General features: G+C 41.7%; 1 protein-coding gene across 1 annotated transcript; it reads right to left on the reverse strand.

The window, feature by feature from the left end:
* Nucleotides 1–5,132: 5,132 nt before the first annotated feature.
* cdk12 (cyclin dependent kinase 12) lies at nt 5,133–18,089 on the reverse strand. Its single transcript, XM_087808466.1, has 14 exons — nt 16,171–18,089; nt 15,164–15,850; nt 12,732–12,911; nt 12,518–12,657; nt 12,278–12,448; nt 11,018–11,207; nt 10,669–10,725; nt 10,229–10,330; nt 8,568–8,645; nt 8,383–8,499; nt 8,187–8,318; nt 7,910–8,118; nt 7,318–7,737; nt 5,133–6,057 (listed from the first exon to the last, which is right to left on the reverse strand). Exons 1-14 carry the CDS (start codon nt 17,313–17,315, stop codon nt 5,729–5,731), a joined length of 3,957 nt encoding a protein of 1,318 aa, XP_087664592.1. The 5' UTR covers nt 17,316–18,089; the 3' UTR covers nt 5,133–5,728.
* Nucleotides 18,090–18,764: the final 675 nt, after the last annotated feature.

Consider the following 18,764-nt stretch of genomic DNA (forward strand, 5'->3'; position numbering starts at 1 on the left):
ATGAAACACTGATATATATATATATTTTTAAATGTATTTACCATACTGAATCACTATTCAACAGCGCTGTATTGTTTATTTTATTATTTAAGATCTAAATTAAAAATACATATATTTTTGGCCTTCAAATTATTTTTTATTTTCATGATAGCATTACTATGGTTTATATCACAATAACGTGATTTTGAAATAAAGAAATTGGGACTTTTTTTTAAAATTAACATGCTGTGTTTGTTTGTGTTTTGTTTTGCAATGAACTTATGTCCCCCGTAGCGGAAGGAACAATAAAATCATGTGAGATGACTGAGGACAAGAGGATACAGCAGACAACACAATCTTGAATTTATAATCGATGCTTTTTTGTCTTCTCGTTTAGATTATTGTAATAGTTTATTTTTGTGTCTAAACAAGTCTCTAGTAGAAGAACTCACATTTCTTCGATCCTTAAAACTCTTCACTGACTTCAAGTTTCTTTCTGGATCAACTTTAAAATTCTGGTTCTTACTTTCAGATCTATTCATGGTCCGACCTTCCATCAGTGATCTGATCCAGCCTTACACCCCAGCTCGGGCTCTGAGGTCTGTGGATCAGAATCTACTGATGGTTCCTCGCACACGGTTCAGGACCAGAGGAGAGAAATCCTTCCAGACTGTTGCTCCTAAGCTTTGGAACGATCTTCCTCTCCCTCTGTGTTTGATGATCTACTGACTCCTTCCATAAACATCTTAAGACGTTTTTATTGGTGCAGTATTTTCCTTGATTTTCTTGGGACTCCTGTGTTCATCTCTAGGTTGTCTTGACCTTTTAAAGCATATATGTTGTATTGTTTTGATTGTTAAAGCTCTTTGTGACCCTGGTCTAAGAAAGGCACTTCAAAAATAACTGTTACTTACTTACTATAAATTGTATTGAATCATATCTAGAGCTAATTATATTGAATAGTGTTGTGAGGTAAGTGTATCACGACAGCACTAATAATATTGTAAAATGCAACTTCTGCAAAGTCCTGCTAACGATAGCGATCCATGAGGAGGACTATGAGCGGACTTCATATGATCGGCCGATAAAACAACGCCCACTTACCTTAAGCAATGTGCACTCACCTGTCAATCAAGTCAACCACGCCTGGTATTATGCAAAACAGGGCAAGTGTTTGAATGAGAATAAAATCGTAATGTAAATATCAGTTAATTATTCACCCCCCGCACCGAATTATTGTTGAAGACTCGAGTCATTTTTTTAACCAACTTTTTGTTTGACTGAGTGTGCATGTTACAACTGTTCTCATTATATAGACACGAAAGACTCAGATGAACTGATCAATATTAAAGTTAGTTCAGATGTAGGAACTCTTCCTGAGTTATGAACTAAACTTCATGAGTAGTTCAGCAAGAGAGAGGAAAGACAGAAAAAATAATCAACAGTTAAATTCTGAATTAAAAATGAAGGTATTTTAGTCCAATGAGAGTTATATAGATTATGTATATAAGTTAAATACCCAAATAGATCTATTTTTTAGGACTTGTTTAGATCAGTATACACCTTGTTCTATTCTTTCTTAATAATAATTTAAATAATAATAATTCATTTTATTCATAAGGTGCCTTTCAAGACACTCAAGGACACCATACAAACGACAAAACAGTAAAACAGAAGCTTTAATAATAAGAAAGATACGAAAGTTAAAAAGTTTCATGAAGGGAACTACAGAACAAGTTCATTATACGACAGTTACAGTGAATAAGCCCCTTTAAAAGGTGAGTTCTAAAAACCGTCAAAGTGGTAATGTTGCGAATGTCCAGTGGGAGGGACCGATCGACTGAAGACTTCTATTCATTTAAGTATTAACAAAAAATCTAAAATTATTACATCCCACTGATCCCAGCTACATAGGGCCACATGCAGTAGACGCCTCGAACAAATCGCTGTAGCTACACACACACGATTGGACAGTTAACCACTTGACCCCTGTTTGTTTTTGAATGTCAAACAAATTGTTCCAGTACAACACTGTCTTCTTGCTTATGTTGTGTTAAATCAGGGATTGAAATGTGTCGCCTGGGAGCCACGATATTCTGAGACCCTCTATTCCAATCAGAGGGTTAAAGAACACAGATGATCACATCAAATGCTATCATGTATATAACTTTGATTATATAGTAAAGATGGAGCAGATTTTAAAATAAAATAACATGCGATTTGACAGAAATTGACAAAATTCACAGTGAAACCACACAAAAATCCCCCCTAAAATAAACAACAACAAAACATACATCAAATGTATCAAAGATGTTCAGAAAAAAATGATGAAAGACCCACAAGTCTCAATAGATTTGACCTCTGGTGACCCCTCTCTGCCAGTCGAGTCTCTCCTGTGTTTAAGTTATTATTGCTCACAAAACGAAAAAAAACATAAATATTTGACAGTGCATCTTGACGATACAACACATAAAGCAGGAAAACATCAAACTACAGTGTGACTTCAAAAACGAAAGACTGTAAATTGACTTTGTCTGAAGTTCCTTGTTTCAATGTCTGTTTCAGCCTCAAACAGATCCTGATTGATTTGGCTTCCCGAGTAATCTGGAGGCTTTCAATTCTTAATTATCTCAGGATTGGTACCTTGGATTGTACATCGGCCCATCTGCAGTGTTTGTGATGCTTCTTTTATTTCAGTCCATCTTTTTTCCAAGTTGCCAGTTCAAACCCCCACACATGTTGGAACTCTCTGCCCTCACACACACACACACACACACATACACACACACAAAAAAACCTTGTTTGGACATTAAAAGTCTCTGTCAAGATTTACATTTTTATCCGCTCCGTCCTCTGAGAACTGGCCGCTGACGGAGAATGTGATGGCGTTGGAATCTGCCAGGACTCTCTTTTTTTTCCACGTCGCTTTAGCTATTGTTCCTTACATTCTCCAAAAAAAAAATGTCTGCAGCTGGCACTGCAGTGATGGCACTCAAAATGGAGGCTCCATTCCATTTTGAGTGCCGCCACCGCCCATCCCTGCCATGGCGGGGATGGGCTGCAGACGGGCAACATGGCACTTTTATGGGCATTCCCCACAAGGTGCCTTCCTGATTGATGGCACAGCCTCCTGCTCCTCCCTCTCTTCCCAGCTCCTGATTTATTCGTCTGGTCTCTGCCTTGGCATTGCCCACTACCTCCACTGTGCTCGATCCCTGCGGGCACATTCACTATTATTCCCCGGTCCCGGTGGGTGAACGCATCAGACAGGAACACACACACACACACACACATTCACACCGAGTGTGTGCTACAGGGCAGGTGAGACTCCCACTGATGCCACACTTTCACCCCAGGGGCTCAGCTGCTCGTTGGGCCAGAGGGGTAAGTGTGTGTGTGAGCCTGCCAAGAGCTGGTCCGAGTGTGTCGTACGAGGCGGATCCCGGCGAAACAACACAACAATACACACACACACACACACACACGCGTTTTCTCTCTCTTCATAAAGCTCCGCGCTCGTCTTTGCCAATCTGCGGTTTATGATCCTTGTCTGGCTGTCAGGCTCTACATAAAGACATCAAGCGTGGAGAGGAGAGGATCCACACGTTAGTAAAAGTGACACGTATGCGCTCTCAGTGTAGTTTACTCAATAGATTTTATACACACTGTAACAACTGTAACCTGAGTACGTATAAGAGTATATTATATTTATATTTATGCTTTCTAAAGGAAGGTTTTCCAGCTACTAACATTCTTAAGTAAAAAATACTGATTTTATTTCTCTTGCCTTTTTCTAAAAATGTATGTACATTGTGAGGGTTGGTGGTTCGAATCTTGCTGCACCACAGTGGCTTTTCAGCACTGGTGTCAATGTGAAAGATTTTATCAAAATAGTTTTGGGTATCATGATGAAAAAAAAAGAAAAATGTTTATCATTAATGTATATGTTCATGGGTTAAAGAGTAAAGTCACTGTTTTGACACTGTTTTACGTTTCTAGTACTTGGTATAAAACCCCATTACTGCAGTATTATTTTCTCATTTATGGTACATAATACTTTACATTGTGATGAAACCATTTCGACTGAGACGTATTTGTTTTTGATTTTTTTTTATTGCATGTACATTAACCTGCTGCATTGGCAGATACTTACACATGTCGCACACCTTGCAAGAATGAAACACTTTTTCCTGGTATTTCAACGAGCGTGTTTTTTCCAGTGTTGACTAGTTACTATCCTCTTAGCTCACTTAGCTCAAGATTAACATGTGCATATGACCTTGGCAATTATATTCCCAATCTGGTCAATCATAATCAATAACTTGGCAATACAATACGTATCATTATACAGGGGCAACAATATATTGCAACACTATAGGATCAAATATATATTTATAGTATTGTCTTGACTCTGGTGTTACACCATTTTAGACCACATTGATATTGATGAAGTCATAACTGCTTTCGATTGATTTGAAACCAAAATATGTCCAAAAATCAGCTTTAAAAGCTGATGGAGTCCGCTGTATCCTCTCGTCCTCAGTCATTGCAGGATTTCGATGTTACTTTAGCTTTGCAGGACATAATGACTGTGGCCGGATGTTTAATTACAACATGAAAATGCTTGTATTTGATTGTAATTGAACGTAACATTTTATTGAAATAAAAACCATAAGAAAAATAAAATGTTATTTAAAAACCCCTCAAAAATGTTTAAAAAAAAAAGAAGTGATTTGATACAATGCTGTTGAATTAGCAATAAAGTAGGCCAAGTTTTAAAAAAAAGAATTGCAATTTATTATTTTCTCAGACCTTTGATTGTCAATATTTGTATTTTCCCAAAAAAGACTCTACAGTGATGCGAGGTCAGGCTTATTAAAAATGAGCAATGCTGTGGTTTCAGCTGTGAGGCTCAATGACTGCATTTGTCATGTTTATCATCACAACAGTTTGGAGAGGAAATCCGAGCCAACACAAGGTCAGAAGACTGATGTGAAACAGCGGAACCCTGACGGGGGAAATCTGGCCGACAGCATTTTTCAACTTTGGAAGGCCCATCTGTGAGGTGTGTGTTAGTGTGAGTGTGTGTGTGTGTGTGTGGTCACCATCTAGTGACCACACCAGGGAAAAGGCCACAAGGTTTCATCTGCAGTTGGTCTCAGAGCCATCTTTATTAACTAAACCAACAAAGAAAAAAAAAAAAAAAAAACACATATTACAAAATATCCTTTGTTCATTTTACAGCAACATGAAACCAGTCCTTCTTTACATTTCACTCGGCGGACAAAAGAAAAAAAGTCAGCGTGGGTCTTTTTTGTGGTGATGCGAAGATAAACCAACAAAGATAAGCTGCACAAGCCTTTAGAGAAAAGAGGTTGACATAGAGAGCGCCATAGCTGTGTGTGTTTGCTTGCAGAGGATTTATGTGTCGACAGGACAAACAGGTAAATCACCGGGTGTTCCTCTGGAGCCTCGTGGAAACATTTCCAGCGGGCTGCAGAGGGACAGAAAAACTCAGGTGCCCACAGCTTGGCTGCGTCGACATCCAAACACAGACTTAGCAATGTCCTTTCAGAGGTCGGCACGGAAGTGAACGGCACAATCATTTTTTTTGTTGATAAGAACATCATGGAAACTGCTTCCAAAATTCGGGGAAAAGCAGATTCAAGTCAGAGCGTGGAACAGTCCGACCGATTCTTTCATCGCAGAGCAACATTCATTTTCCGACACCTCCGTCCAAGGTCAGTCCTTAAGAGAATCTCAGGTCCTGGTCTTTGGAGAAGCGTTCGGAAGAGGCCCCTGCTCCCCGGGCGGAGGAGTCCACGACGGGAGAGGCGTCCTTGCTGTGCTGGGACGCCCCCGCCGCCTCCGGGTCCGACTGGGAGATGAGCTGCAGCAGGGCGGCCGCCACGGCAGGGGTGATGTCCTGGCCCAGCAGACTCTCCGACAGTCCTTGCTCGGAGATTCCTGCGGGGAGGGAGGAGGGCGGGGGTCCCGGTGGAGACGGGGGGCGCTGCTCTCCGGAGGGATGCACGTGGTTGACCCCTTGTCTTTTTTTACGTTGAGGTGCAGCAGCATCTGACGGAGCAAAACAAAAAAAAGTTAATATGTCTGAGAACAGTAGAACCATCATTGAGCCCCATGTACATCATCTTATAGCTTGTAATTGCGTTGTGTGACAACACGAGGGCGACAGAAACAACAAACTTTCGCGTGTTTTTTGACGTGAATAGAAAATTTAAAAAAGGCTAAAATAAAACTTTTTCAATATAATTTCAGTTGAAACTACGTTTTAAATAAGATAAAATAAACAATATGACCACCTTTCCTTTTACTAACCAAATGCTCGTGCCATTTTAACTACACCGTTTCCAGCCTGGCTGACGGAGTCAAGCCGCTTATAGACTGTAAATAATAGCATGAAAGAAGCTGCATCTTTGTTGGCGTACAACATGAACTAAAGGGTAAGCAAGCCAAAAGCATGGACACCTTTATTGGCCACCCTTATTAGTAGACCATAAATCTTTAGTTTTTATTCCATAATTCATGGTTAGTGACCAGTGCAGACTAGCCTTTACTTTAAGGTGGCAAATGTTAAATGTGTTCTTGCCCTCAGACAGTGGGAGGATGTAGCACAAGCAGGGGTTGGAACATGCAGGAGGGAAAAAAGGTGAAGCATCGGTGTTAATGAAAACTAAAAAAGATGATTTCTACAGAGCCATGTGAGGAGTCGACTGGGTTTTTTTATCTCCGGACATGAGCCGTTAAAAGTTAAAATAAAACACATGCAGGTGAGGTCTAAAGATTTCAAACATTTATTTTCATGTGATAATTTATTTCTTCTTTAAAAGTCGGACACGGTGGTCGGTGTAAAGCAACATTCACTTCCTGTGAAGAAACACCCGCTTCAGGATGGAAAATGAGGAAAGAAAAGGTGGACATGGGACAGACATAAAGACTGATGGAGAAACAAAAGGAACTTTGGGTTCATTCATTTTAGAACATGGAGCTGCTTTTGCTTTATTGTGCACTACAGTGATCCATGTGTGCTGAACCGTTCTCAGGATGACGTACAGTTGTTCAGGGGACTCGTGTGGGTTGGGGGGGGGGGGGGGGTGAGGTGAGGAATGCTGGGAAATGGGGCAAGAATTTGAAAGTGAGGAAGATCTGCCCAAATGACCACTTTTACTAAATTAATCAAGTAATCCATATCACAAAAAAAAAACATTGAGCTGCAAAACTTCCAAATGTTTTGCTTGCACTTCCAAGTAACTTCCACCAGGTGTCTCCCAACCCAGACTACATCACTTCATTTCTACCGACTAAACCCCGACTTGCCCTTGCGGTCAGTAGTAGAGGTGGACGACCCACGCCTCGGCGCCTCCTTTGATTGGACACCGTTGCTCTCTTCACTTTGCTCTTCGGCGGGGGGCTTGATAAGGGATCCCAATAGCAGAGCCAGGAGCTTGGCTTGGTCTTCTGGCACCTGGGGTGGATCTCCGGATGAGGGCGAGGTCTCCTGGGCGACGGCGGCCGGCTCCGCGGCCTGAGACTTTGAAGAGTGGGAATGGTCCTCTGGCGGCCCCTGGCTGTCGGAGGATTCACTGAGCACGGACAATGATTGGATCAGAGTCTCTGCGTTTGGTAGGTTTAGGAGCTGGGCCACCTGGGGCATGCTGAGGTCCGTCTGTCCCTGGAGGAGGTTCAGCAGCAGCGCCAACTCTGTCTGGTTCAACTGCGCTGCGGCAGCTCCCAGACCTGAGCGCACACATTCACAGAGCCACAGTTAACAAGACAGAAACAAAGTTGTTTTTCTTTCTCCCAAACCATCTAAATCACAACTGTACTCCAGGAGAAGAGTCTGAATATTCATGAGGACAAACCAAGATGGTGTCGACTAGTTTATCTCGCAGAATTCATCGAGACTTACTTTCTGTGATAGCAGCAGCAGTAGGGGGGTTTCCTGGTGGCGGCGCTCCCGCCGGGCTAGTCGGGGGTCGACTGTTTTCTGCACTTGAAGTCACCGACACCTCCTTACGGGGCACTTTGGGAACAGGCACTTCCTCGGGAGCCCCGCTTTGACGCGCACGCCGTCTCTTCTTGCTCCAGAGCTCGTGGCAGTCCTGGTGGTGGGGGAGACTGCAACATGCGACACACGAAAAGTTAGCACGACACAATGCAGCGGCGGACAGACTCGGGATACTGACTCTGGAGGGGGCATCCGGTTGGGATCCACATCAGTCAGGAACTCGCTGCTCAGGGCCATCTCTGCCGTGCAGCGGCGGGAAGGATCCAGCGTGAGCATGCGGTCGAACAAGTCCAGGGCAGTAGTTGGTAAACTGAACCATAGAAAAGGGTTGAGTGACTGAAAGATCTAAGCAAAGATATTTCTAGACCACTTACAAGGCAAACTCCTCCCTCAGGCGCCGCCTGTACTGCTTTTTGGGCTTCATGGAATTGAAGAGAGGAAGTTTGATGACGTCGGGCCAGGCTGCCGGACAGGGACTTCCACAAAGACGGCTGCGGACAGTAGGGACACGGATGAGTGACAGTTCTAGAGAGGGACGCGCTAAAAACCAGAGGATTACCTGATGAGCTCAAGTTGGAGAAGCTCCTGGTTTGCCTGAAATATCGGCCTCTTCGTAAAAAGCTCTCCCAGAATGCACCTGTGACGTTGAACAAACCAGACTGAGCAACAATGTTTTTTTATTGAAATTTCAGACCTTGATGATAGCCCAACATCAGTTATAAGTATAGAATGCTACATAATTGTGGATGGATGCATGTTAATGTGATGCTACATAAATTGACACATGGAATTAGCAGTCATTAATATTCGTCTGCACAAACATGAACCATTATATGATCTCAGGAATTTCTTTCATGACAGATCCTTTTTTAACCTATTAAAATTGTCTTTAAACATGGAACTAATTTCTTGATTTAAGTGTCTCTTAAATTGTACGTACGTGTCTATTTGTAAAAAACTCTTTTCATTGAAACATTTACTTTAGAAAATATCCTTAAGCCCCACCCACTGTAAAACACTGTTTTTCTGGAGATAACAATTTGTTTACCATAACCATGCCCTCTCTTGTGTGACTGTCAAACAACAAGGTCTGTCACTGTGCGTCATTAATCTGGGAAGTGTCCACCTCCAACGGACTTTTTGTAAAAACAAAGCAGGTGGGATTACAGCTGGCTGGAGGAGGAGCAGAGCCGGCTTTCATTCTGCGAGATTTCAGACTTTATAAAGTAATAACTTCAAAAATCATCATGAGGGTCACTGCATCTTGGAGAGAAAGACTTCAATATTTGAAACATGCGAGTGAGTCAGGAGAGTTGGGTTTTCACATTAGTTGCTCTTTAAGATACATTTTTTACCACATCAACAGACCTTTATTTATCTATGTGTATGAGTCTATGTTTAACTCAGCTCTAATAAACAACATTGTTCTGTTAACAGAATATATAACAACACATTTACCCAATAAAAGGGGAAAAACTGATTTTAACTTGGGAATAAATCCTCTGCTAATAACTTTTCTTTAAACTGTAAATATATAATAAAAGCAAGTGATATTATTCCTTTATTATACCAAATATTGCAATGCGGTCTCAGTGCAGTGATACAAACGAGTTTTCTTTGAACGAAGATCCACTTCTTAATCAGCATTCATCTTCCAAACATCTCAAACCTCAGAGCAAATCTGACTGAAGGATGAATTAGTATGCACTGTGGTCAACACTGTGCAAGTGTGAGAGGCGCTGGTGCAAAATCAAACACTTGTCATGTTCTGCAACTACAGTTGATGACGTGATCAAACAATAGGGACCTGGCTCCTGCAGTGAACGAAGGGAATGTAAAGATCTAAAGGTGTTTAAGCATTCTATACATCAGTGGTATTTTAATCCACCATTAATGCATGTGTTGTTTAATATGGGTCAATATAATTTGTGTTTGTGCTTTTTAATAACATTGTTTTGGCTTTGGCATATTTGGCTTTTAAATTGAACAAAAAATGGTTCATCGTTAATGGATAAAGTTTTTAAAAAAAAGAAAGTAATCAAATGTGTAATAATTCACAACATTTGAGTTTTTAAAGCAGATTAAAAACAATAACATGTTTAATCTTGAAAAACATTAGTGCTGCATTCATGTTTAATCCAAATGTGATTTTTAAGTTTTCATATACTCTTCAGTTTTATTCACAAACAGCATTGTGTTGAATTCAGAGAAGATACGCACCCACAGCTCCAAACATCGATGGCTGGAGAGTATCTTTCCTCCCCCAGCAGCAGCTCAGGGGGACGGTACCACAGTGTAATCACTTTATTAGTGTACGGCCGACTGAGGGAGGAGGGACAGCAGTGAGATCATACATTTACAGTTAAGGCGCACTCAAGAGTTTAAACTATGGACAGACTGCACCACCTAGTGGCGATCAAATGGTAGTATTTTTTTTTTCCTTCTCATCTTATTTTTTGACATCAGTTTCTGTAAAATTGTGTGATTCTTAACAACACTTGTTAACTTTTGGACTTGTATACATCATAAATGTACAATCTTAGAAGTTTTAACAACAATCAGACCCAAATGGCATTTAAAACCATAAATATTATTTAAATTACACTTCCGGGGGGTATATAAATGTTACATGATGTATATGATGCAAGTGTATAGTCTACCTTTCTTCAGAGTTGTAAAGCCGAGCCAGACCAAAGTCCGCCAGTTTGATCTGACCTCTGCAAGGAACAAAAAGATCATTTTTAATTATAGAAGCCCACTTGACATATGTTCTTTTTTTTTATTTGTAAGGTTCGCCCTTTATGCCTTTAAGAGAACATCATCATCTGAGAAGACCCTTTTAAAGCCACACGAATAGCCACAAAAAGTATGGTTAAGAAAAAGAATACGCTAAAGGTAAAACCAATAACTTCCAATTCATCTTTTTATCAGCAAACAAGTGTTCACATTTTGTCCTTCTAATCCCTCACTGGAAGACATGGCGACAGAAGATAAAGCTGATCCTCTCACCTGTTATTGAGGAGTATGTTGGAGCATTTGATATCTCTGTGCAGAAAGTTGTTCTTGTGGCAATAATCAAGACCCTCCATCAGCTGCCGCATGAAACTTCGGATATGCTCATGGGAGAACTGGACCAGACCGGACTCCAGCAGCCCCATGAGATCGTGGTCCATGTACTCGAACACCAGATAAAATGCACCTGAAAGTGAAAGGCTTAGAATGAAGTTCAGGAAACACACAGCCAACATGTTTTAAGAAGGAGGTTTGAGTTATATCGTTTTCATTTTTCAAAAAAAAAAAATGGATGAATTAAATGGAAGCAAAATACACTACATTGTTTAAAACTAGTTTAATCAGGGAGCATAATTTCAGAGAAGCCTAATGGAAATAAAAGTAAGAGCTGAAACAATGTTGCTTATTTAAGCTGTAGATGATCACACTTTACTAAGGTAGCAAAACACATTTGGTTTGGTTAGTGTGGATATTAATGGCATTGTTCTTCATTTTTGGACTAGTTAATGTGAATTGATTCACTACAAAACCTACAACAAAGATCACAACCCCAATGATTGGGAAAAATGAGGATTGGAGTCAAGAACTCATAATAATAGTTATATCTCAACACACAATATCTGAATTTCTATGACCAGGATAGTTAGTTCAAATGACAAGATACATCTGATGCACTGCACGTGTACTCATACTCAAGAGAGAATAGATATCATATGCAGTCGAATCAAAGTTCCCAAACACTCATTATTGATCATTGCAAGGACTCAATTCAGTGAACAACATCTAATAATAAAATAGGGGGGGGAGGAACTGAGCAACACACACACACGCTAAATCTGGTGCAGCCATCTTTCTATTGTAACTGCACATTGTCCTTTTAAAATAAACTGAACTAAACACTCATACCTACGGATAACTTCCGTGTTCCCAATAAGCCTCTGTACGTATTGGACTGTGGGAGGAAGCTGGAGTAACATGAGAACATACAAACTCCACACGGAAAGGTCAGAAGATGCCTCCCTCAGAAACTAGAAGGGAACCTGCAACTTTCTTGCTGTGAAGCGACTGCAGTAATCACACCAAATTATTTGAACCAATTAAAATATATTTTTGTCTTTTAATAAAAACTGATGCTTAGGGTAAAAATCTTGGTTTAAATAAAAGTGAACTTGTATCAGTCAGTACCAGGAGTTCAAAATAGATCAAATAATGGTGGATCAGCTCACACGCAAGTAGACGAGGACCGCTGGCACTTACCTTTATCTTTTTTAAAGTCCAGTGCATCCTGCTTGTCTGTGACGATCTCCTTCATGTTGACCACACTTTGATGCTTCAGTTGCCGCAGGATCTTGATCTCTCTGATGGCTGTGATGGGGAAACCCTCCTTCTCATTGTCTAAGCGCACTTTCTTCAGAGCCACCAGCTCACCTGGATGGATTTCAGAGAAGTGTCAAACCCATTGCTATACTAGCCACTCAACTCTATATGAGGCCTTACCAGTGACTTTGTCCTTGGCTTTGTACACTTGACCATAGGTGCCCTCTCCAATGATCCCGATGATGTCAAACTTATCTACACAACGCTTGCCCCAGTCGCTCAAATTGTGTTTGCGCTCACCATAGCGTGGGCAACAAATCCTTGAAAAAAAAAATATATATTAAGCAAATTAGATCTAATTGGGAAATAAAGAGTTTAGACATGGGAAACTTACTTTGGTCTTTTCTTGAGCGGCGGCATGGCCAACATTGGAGAATGATAGATTGGAGACTGTGGGGGCGATGAGTCAAGCCCAGCAAGGGTTGGAGGCAGAGGAAGGTCGATGATGGAAGGCCGGCTGCGGACTTCCTTCTCTTTCTTAGATGGCCTTGAAGAAAGTGAGGACTTCTTTGGGCTGATATTGTAAGAGGAACAGGAAGTTAAAATAGGACATTTTTAGTACCTTTTTAGATACAATATGAAAATTTGCTTTGTTGTTAACAATGCGTGTAAACTGTATTATAAATGAGTAGCACAAGTTGAACTTTGACTGTGCAAAGTGATTGATGCGGTCTAGAAAGTAACAGCATATTTGGGTAAGTGTTGCGACTGATAAACTTAATATACATTTTAATTTCATTCATAGGTGATTATAAACTGATCCGTTTGTTATGCATGTCATGTATTTTGTGATGTACCGTGTGAAGACAAATCTCCCTACAGGACAAATACATATGATATCAAATAAATTACTTTTCTCCCTTAGATTATGTGGAGGATAGTTATATAAGTAAATAGTTTTAAAACCATTCCAAGCAATACCATAAAAAATAAAATAAAAATTTGCGGAGAATTATCAGTTTAATTTTGGCAATGTGAGTCATATAAAGGTGTACCAAATTCAATCAATCAAAAATTATCCGTTTAACAAAGAATAGCCGAAGAAATCCAAAAACATTCTCTTGCCATTTTTGCTAGCACATCTTTCAGCTTGTGATTCACGGCAAACTGTGCAATGGGATTCCTACATTTCCTTTAAATTTAGTTCATTTCCTGTCAAGTACAATCTGAAAATGGTTCTAAAACTGGCTTACAATAAACAATAATTGGCAGTAAAACCAAACATATGTGTAAAATAATCATGATAAAACTACGGGAAGATTCATTGTGTAATGTATGAGTGTTCTAGTGAAGAGGCTCATAATATACAACAGCAAGTTTCACTTGTAGTGGTTCTAACATCAACATCAATAAAAACAAAAAAAGAGGGGTGAACCAGAAAAAGTGCTTCTTCACAGTGGATCACAAGCATGAATATCAAATCATGTAAATTAATTATATACCGATAACGTTTAAGAAAAGTTATGTATTTGGTTTGGTGTAGAAACTACTTAATCTCATCTACAAGTAAGTAAGTAAGTAAGATTTATTTATATAGCGCTTTTCGAGACCAGGGTCACAAAGCGCTTGAACAATCAAAACAATACTCAAAAAAGTACATACTTTAAAGATCAAGATAATACTGAGACTGCACAGGAGTTCCAGAAATTCAAGGAAAAGCCTGAACAAATAGAAACGTCTTAAGATGTTTCTTAAAGGAGTCAGTAGACTCCATCAAGCGCAAAGAGAGAGGAAGATCGTTCCAAAGCTTAGGAGCAACAGCCTGAAAAGATTTCTCTCCTCTGGTCCTGAGCCGTGTGCGTGGAACCATAAGTAGATTCTGATCCACAGACCTCAGAGCCCGAGCTGGGGTGTAAGGCTGGATCAGATCAGTGATGTAAGGAGGAGCCTGACCATGAATAGCTCTGAAAGTAGTAACCAGAATTTTAAATTTGATCCTGAAAGAAACTGGAAGCCAGTGAAGAGTTTAAAGGACCGGAGAGTCCATAAATCAAGACTGAATATCACACAAAGCTATGGATATTCATGTGGACACACTATAATGCGTCAAAACACACAGGACTAATATGATTCTGCAGCAAACTGCTCTGTGTAAATAATCACTTTTCATTTATATACCAAACATCAGCTTTGGTAGGCCATGATATGTTATTATAAACTTTAAAGACAGGAGCATTAAGAACCAATACTTTGGCATGTCAAAATACATTTTTGTATAGTTTAAAAAAAAGTACAGACATTAAAATAAAATATATGTGAACAGATGCATAAAGAAATACATAAAGAACTTAAATAGGCTCAGTAACTAAAAAATGAGAAGTGGTTAAAATGAAAGTGTATTCTTAATGTGTAAATAATGAACCGGAAAGTTTCTGAAAAAGTGCTTTCTTGTAAATAACATACAATAGGAAGTAATTATTCTATTATCAAGATGATGCGTTTAATTTTGTTTTCAGATAAAACCACCACTGTCATCAAATGTAGACTGAAATCCTGTATGCATTTACTTATTCGTATTGTGAATATTAAAATGGTTCTTGTATATGCATTGTATCCAAGTGTAATTTGATAAGAAAAACAGGGGTTTATTGTGATAAGTAGTAGGCCCAGTTATACCACTTATTTAACTATGTTAAACATTTAAAATATTGTATAATTAAAATATCATGATTGAACGTAAAAAAAAATAAATTTAATCAAGCTTTGTTAATAGACATGTGTGAGTTGCTTTTTTTTTTTTTTTTTAATTATGTGTAACATCCTCACCTGTCCTGAGCGCTTCCCAGTAGTACAGGTGGAAGAGGTAGGGGGGGAAGAGTTGAGGTTTTGTGGAGAGGGGGTTGTCGGACAGGGCTCTGTGCCGGGACAGCAGCTGGAGATTTGGATGTAGCTGACGGGGCAGGAGGTTGAATATTGGTTTCTGATTGAGTCGGGGGCGTCTGGGTGGAGGGCCCACTTCTGCCTGGGGAGGGAGGTTGAGGTGGAGGCGGCGGGGGTGGCAGGAGAGCGGGGGAATTGCTAGAGGAGGGAGGTGGTTCAGTAGACTGGTCCTCTCTGCCGGGAACTTCTTGTGTCGTCTGAACAGGTGTATGCTGTTGAGATTCCGCCGCGGGCGAGTCTTTATCGGGGAGCGGTGCCTCTACCCTCGGGGCTCGTGCAGAGGCGGCCGGCGGCGGAGCTGCTGGTTTTCGTATTGACGGTGAGGTAGAGCCAGTGCTGGCACGAGCCGCCGCCTCAGCGGCTTGTCGTTCCTTCTTCCTGCGGCTCAACTCGGCTCCGAGGCTAGAGTTCAGGGGTAGACGGGAGGAAGGGGGAGAGCGACTTGAGGGGCGGCTGCTGTGGGAGATCCCTCCGGCTCCCAGGGAAGGGAATTGTCTCTTGCTGCGGGAACGAGACGAGGAGCGCCGAGACGAGTACAGTAGTGGGGATCGGCTCCTGGACCGACCCGAGCGCCTACAGAAGCACAATAAAATGAAAAAAATTACAGTACATGTAGGGGAAGAAACCGGTTTCTAATCTAGGTATAAGTTAAACTACATAACCAAGAACTGGTGTGACTGCATCCAAGTTGAAGAGCAACTCAACAGCATGCCCTCTAAAGTGTCTCAATACTTTTGTGACAATCACAATACTCCAGACAAACAGGTTTATGTTATTGACATCGTATGGGAGGATTTCCAAGTCAAACAAGTCCTCTCATCGTGAATATGCAAGTTGCTAAACAATTCCTAAAAACTATACATTGTATTTAATCAAGTACATGCGAGACTCACCGAGACAGGGGGCTGGTACTGGAGGACCGGCGAGCAGCATAGGGGCTGATGGAGCGCCTCCTCAAGTAAGGACTGTTTTCCCTCTCATAGCTTGAGGACCGATGTCTTCCACCGTACGGACTCACCGACCTCTGCCTGCTGCGGTAAGACGTCTCCGCGTAAGGACTGGGACTCCTCTGACCCGGTCTGCGCCTTGAATACCCATCGTCTCCATGACTATAGGCCAGTGGACTTTCACCGGCTGGGGACAGACCAGCAGCGGCTCCCTTCCTCCGAGGACTCCCCCTACTTGAGGTCTTGCCCTTGGGGCTGGACTTGCGGCTCTTGGAGGACTTCCGATGGCTCCGGTCTGGCCTGGCCCTCTGAGAAGTGCTCTGGGTGCTCTCTTCTCTGGCTTCCCTCTTCTGCTGCTTCTCTTTCCGGGACTTCCCGGAGCGACTGCTGTCCTTGCTCCGAGACGAAGATGTGGAGGAGGTGGCACTTCCAACACTGGCTACAGGTTGCACCTGGACAGAGAGCATCAGCTCCCCACGCTTGGTGAAGTCTGACACCTGTTGGAGTTGATGTTGTTTGGATGAGGACGCCGAGGAGGAGGTCTTGTCTCTAACCTTTCCAGAGACGAGTCTATCGACTTCTTTGCTGCTTTTCTTCTTGCGTTCCCCATTCCCGGGGTCTCTTAGTTTATGGGGGTCTTTCGCCCTTTTTCGGGAGTGTCCATGTCCCTTGCTTTCTCGACTCACATGGTCGACTTCTTCTCTGGTGTATTCAGGCGACGGCTCGAAGTGTTCCACTTTATCAGGGGGTCTGATGGACGGCGGGTCCAGGAAGGTGTCAGAGTCCGAGCTGATATCGTCATACTCCACGAGAGGTTTGACCGCGTGGACGCCAGGTGGCGCCGTGTAGCCCATAGTAAAATCGTCGGCCTCCTCCGCCGCTGCTGCCAAAGGTTCCCCCCGAGAATGTTTTTTTAACTTGTGTCTCTTGCGCTTGGAAGACGACATGGAAGATTTCACGTGCGCCTTCCCGTCGTGGCTCGTCATGTCGACGGCGGTGGAGGACGTGTGCGAGAGGCCCGCGGTGTGGTGTGACGAACCGCTAGTTTGTAGCTTCCTTTTGGTCCCATGGTGTCGGTCCGACCCAGGCATCACTCACACAGGCCCCTTGTCCCACTGCTGTGACTGTGTCTCAGTCTTCCAGACCACTTCATAAAGACTTAGACCACAGAAGAGTCCAGAATAAGACACACCTGCTCGCACGTTTTTAAAAAAGTAGACCCAAGATGACACGGAAAGCAGGCCGCACAAGTCCCTCCTCAACACCAATTCATTCCACTTACTTCACCGCCGTCGCCTCGTACAGCAGGAAAACAACAAACGAGTCCTCTTGCGTCGTCAAGTATCCTCCATTAGACTCGCTGGAAGCTAAATCCGGGCAAACGGGTGACCATCGCGGCGGCGTCTCAAAAGTAGCTAGCAGCGCTAGCTAATGCTCGGCGGCTAGTTAGCCGACTCTGGAAAAAGAAAAAAAGTCCTTTTGTGAAAGCTGTCCTTGTCCAGTGCCAAGTTAAGTTAAGGTGCTTTTACTCCACAGAATTAATCTAAATGTCGAGGAAACAGGAGACGTCTTCACTGTAAGACGCTTAGTTTCTCTCACAAAATGAAAACTTGAGCCGGGTTGCCGCTATTACATGTTGCCTTTAATGCTTTTTTTTCCTTCTATCAACTGGATGCTACAATGAAATCATAATATTTTCGTGTGCAGTAGATGTTCCAGTTTATTATAAATGGCTCTGGGAGTCTACCAGGCCTATATTCAGGGCGATGCTAGTGGATTTAAGAACATCCACAGCTCAATCTGCAGGAGACTACAAACGCCATTGTGGCTCCTGTGACTGGCAACTTCTGCGCACAGCGGAATGAACCGGAGGTCGGGAATGTGTCAATCATGCGCGTGTCCCAGCAACGTCCAATCAGAGCGATTATCCCGCCTACTGTACTTCCGTGCAGCGAAAGAAAAGTCAATTCCGACTAAATTATTTTTAACATCGCAATCAAACCAATCATTTTTTTCTCAACCACGATTAATCCAATGTTAAGTGGAATGACGGGGATTTATGACATGCAATTATAATTGTCTTTATTACAGTATTAAAGGCCATAGTAGGAGTCAACGCGCATATTTTCTCGCCTGTCATTTCACGCAGGTCCAACTTCCACAGTAACCAAATATTAACTTTGTGTCTTTTCTGTTATTTGTATTACTGGAAATAAAAACGTCTATGACATTTGTTGCTTGCTCTGACGAATAGTCTCAAGATCATTATTAGTGACACATTAGATAGCGAAAAGAGTTTCATTAATATTTTAATTAATATAATTAAAACAAAAATTGTGTGAATAGGATTTAAAGATAAAATATAAATGCAAAATAGAATACAATGTATACATTTTGCTTGAAACCAATCCAGAAATGTAAGTTTTCCGATTAACATTGCAACTAATTGCTTTTAGCAGGAAGGCAAGTAAGACAGGTTTTAGTTTTTGTTCTTAAAACATTGTCAAGGTTTTATTTTGTATTTCTGTAAAGCTGCTTAA

This window comes from Callionymus lyra, chromosome 15 (assembly GCF_982586985.1).
Source record: "Callionymus lyra chromosome 15, fCalLyr1.hap1.1, whole genome shotgun sequence".
Classification (NCBI taxonomy): Eukaryota; Metazoa; Chordata; class Actinopteri; order Syngnathiformes; family Callionymidae; genus Callionymus; species Callionymus lyra.

Coding starts and splice junctions, on each gene's coding strand:
- cdk12 (XM_087808466.1), bottom strand. CDS start 17,315: ATGCCTGGGTCGGACCGACACCATGGGACCAAAAGGAAGCTACAAACT. Junction 12,912..15,163: donor CTGGGAAGCGCTCAGGACAG/GTGAGGATGTTA, acceptor TTACAATATCAG/CCCAAAGAAGTCCTCACTTT. Junction 10,726..11,017: donor AACATACTCCTCAATAACAG/GTGAGAGGATCA, acceptor TGTTCCTTGCAG/AGGTCAGATCAAACTGGCGG.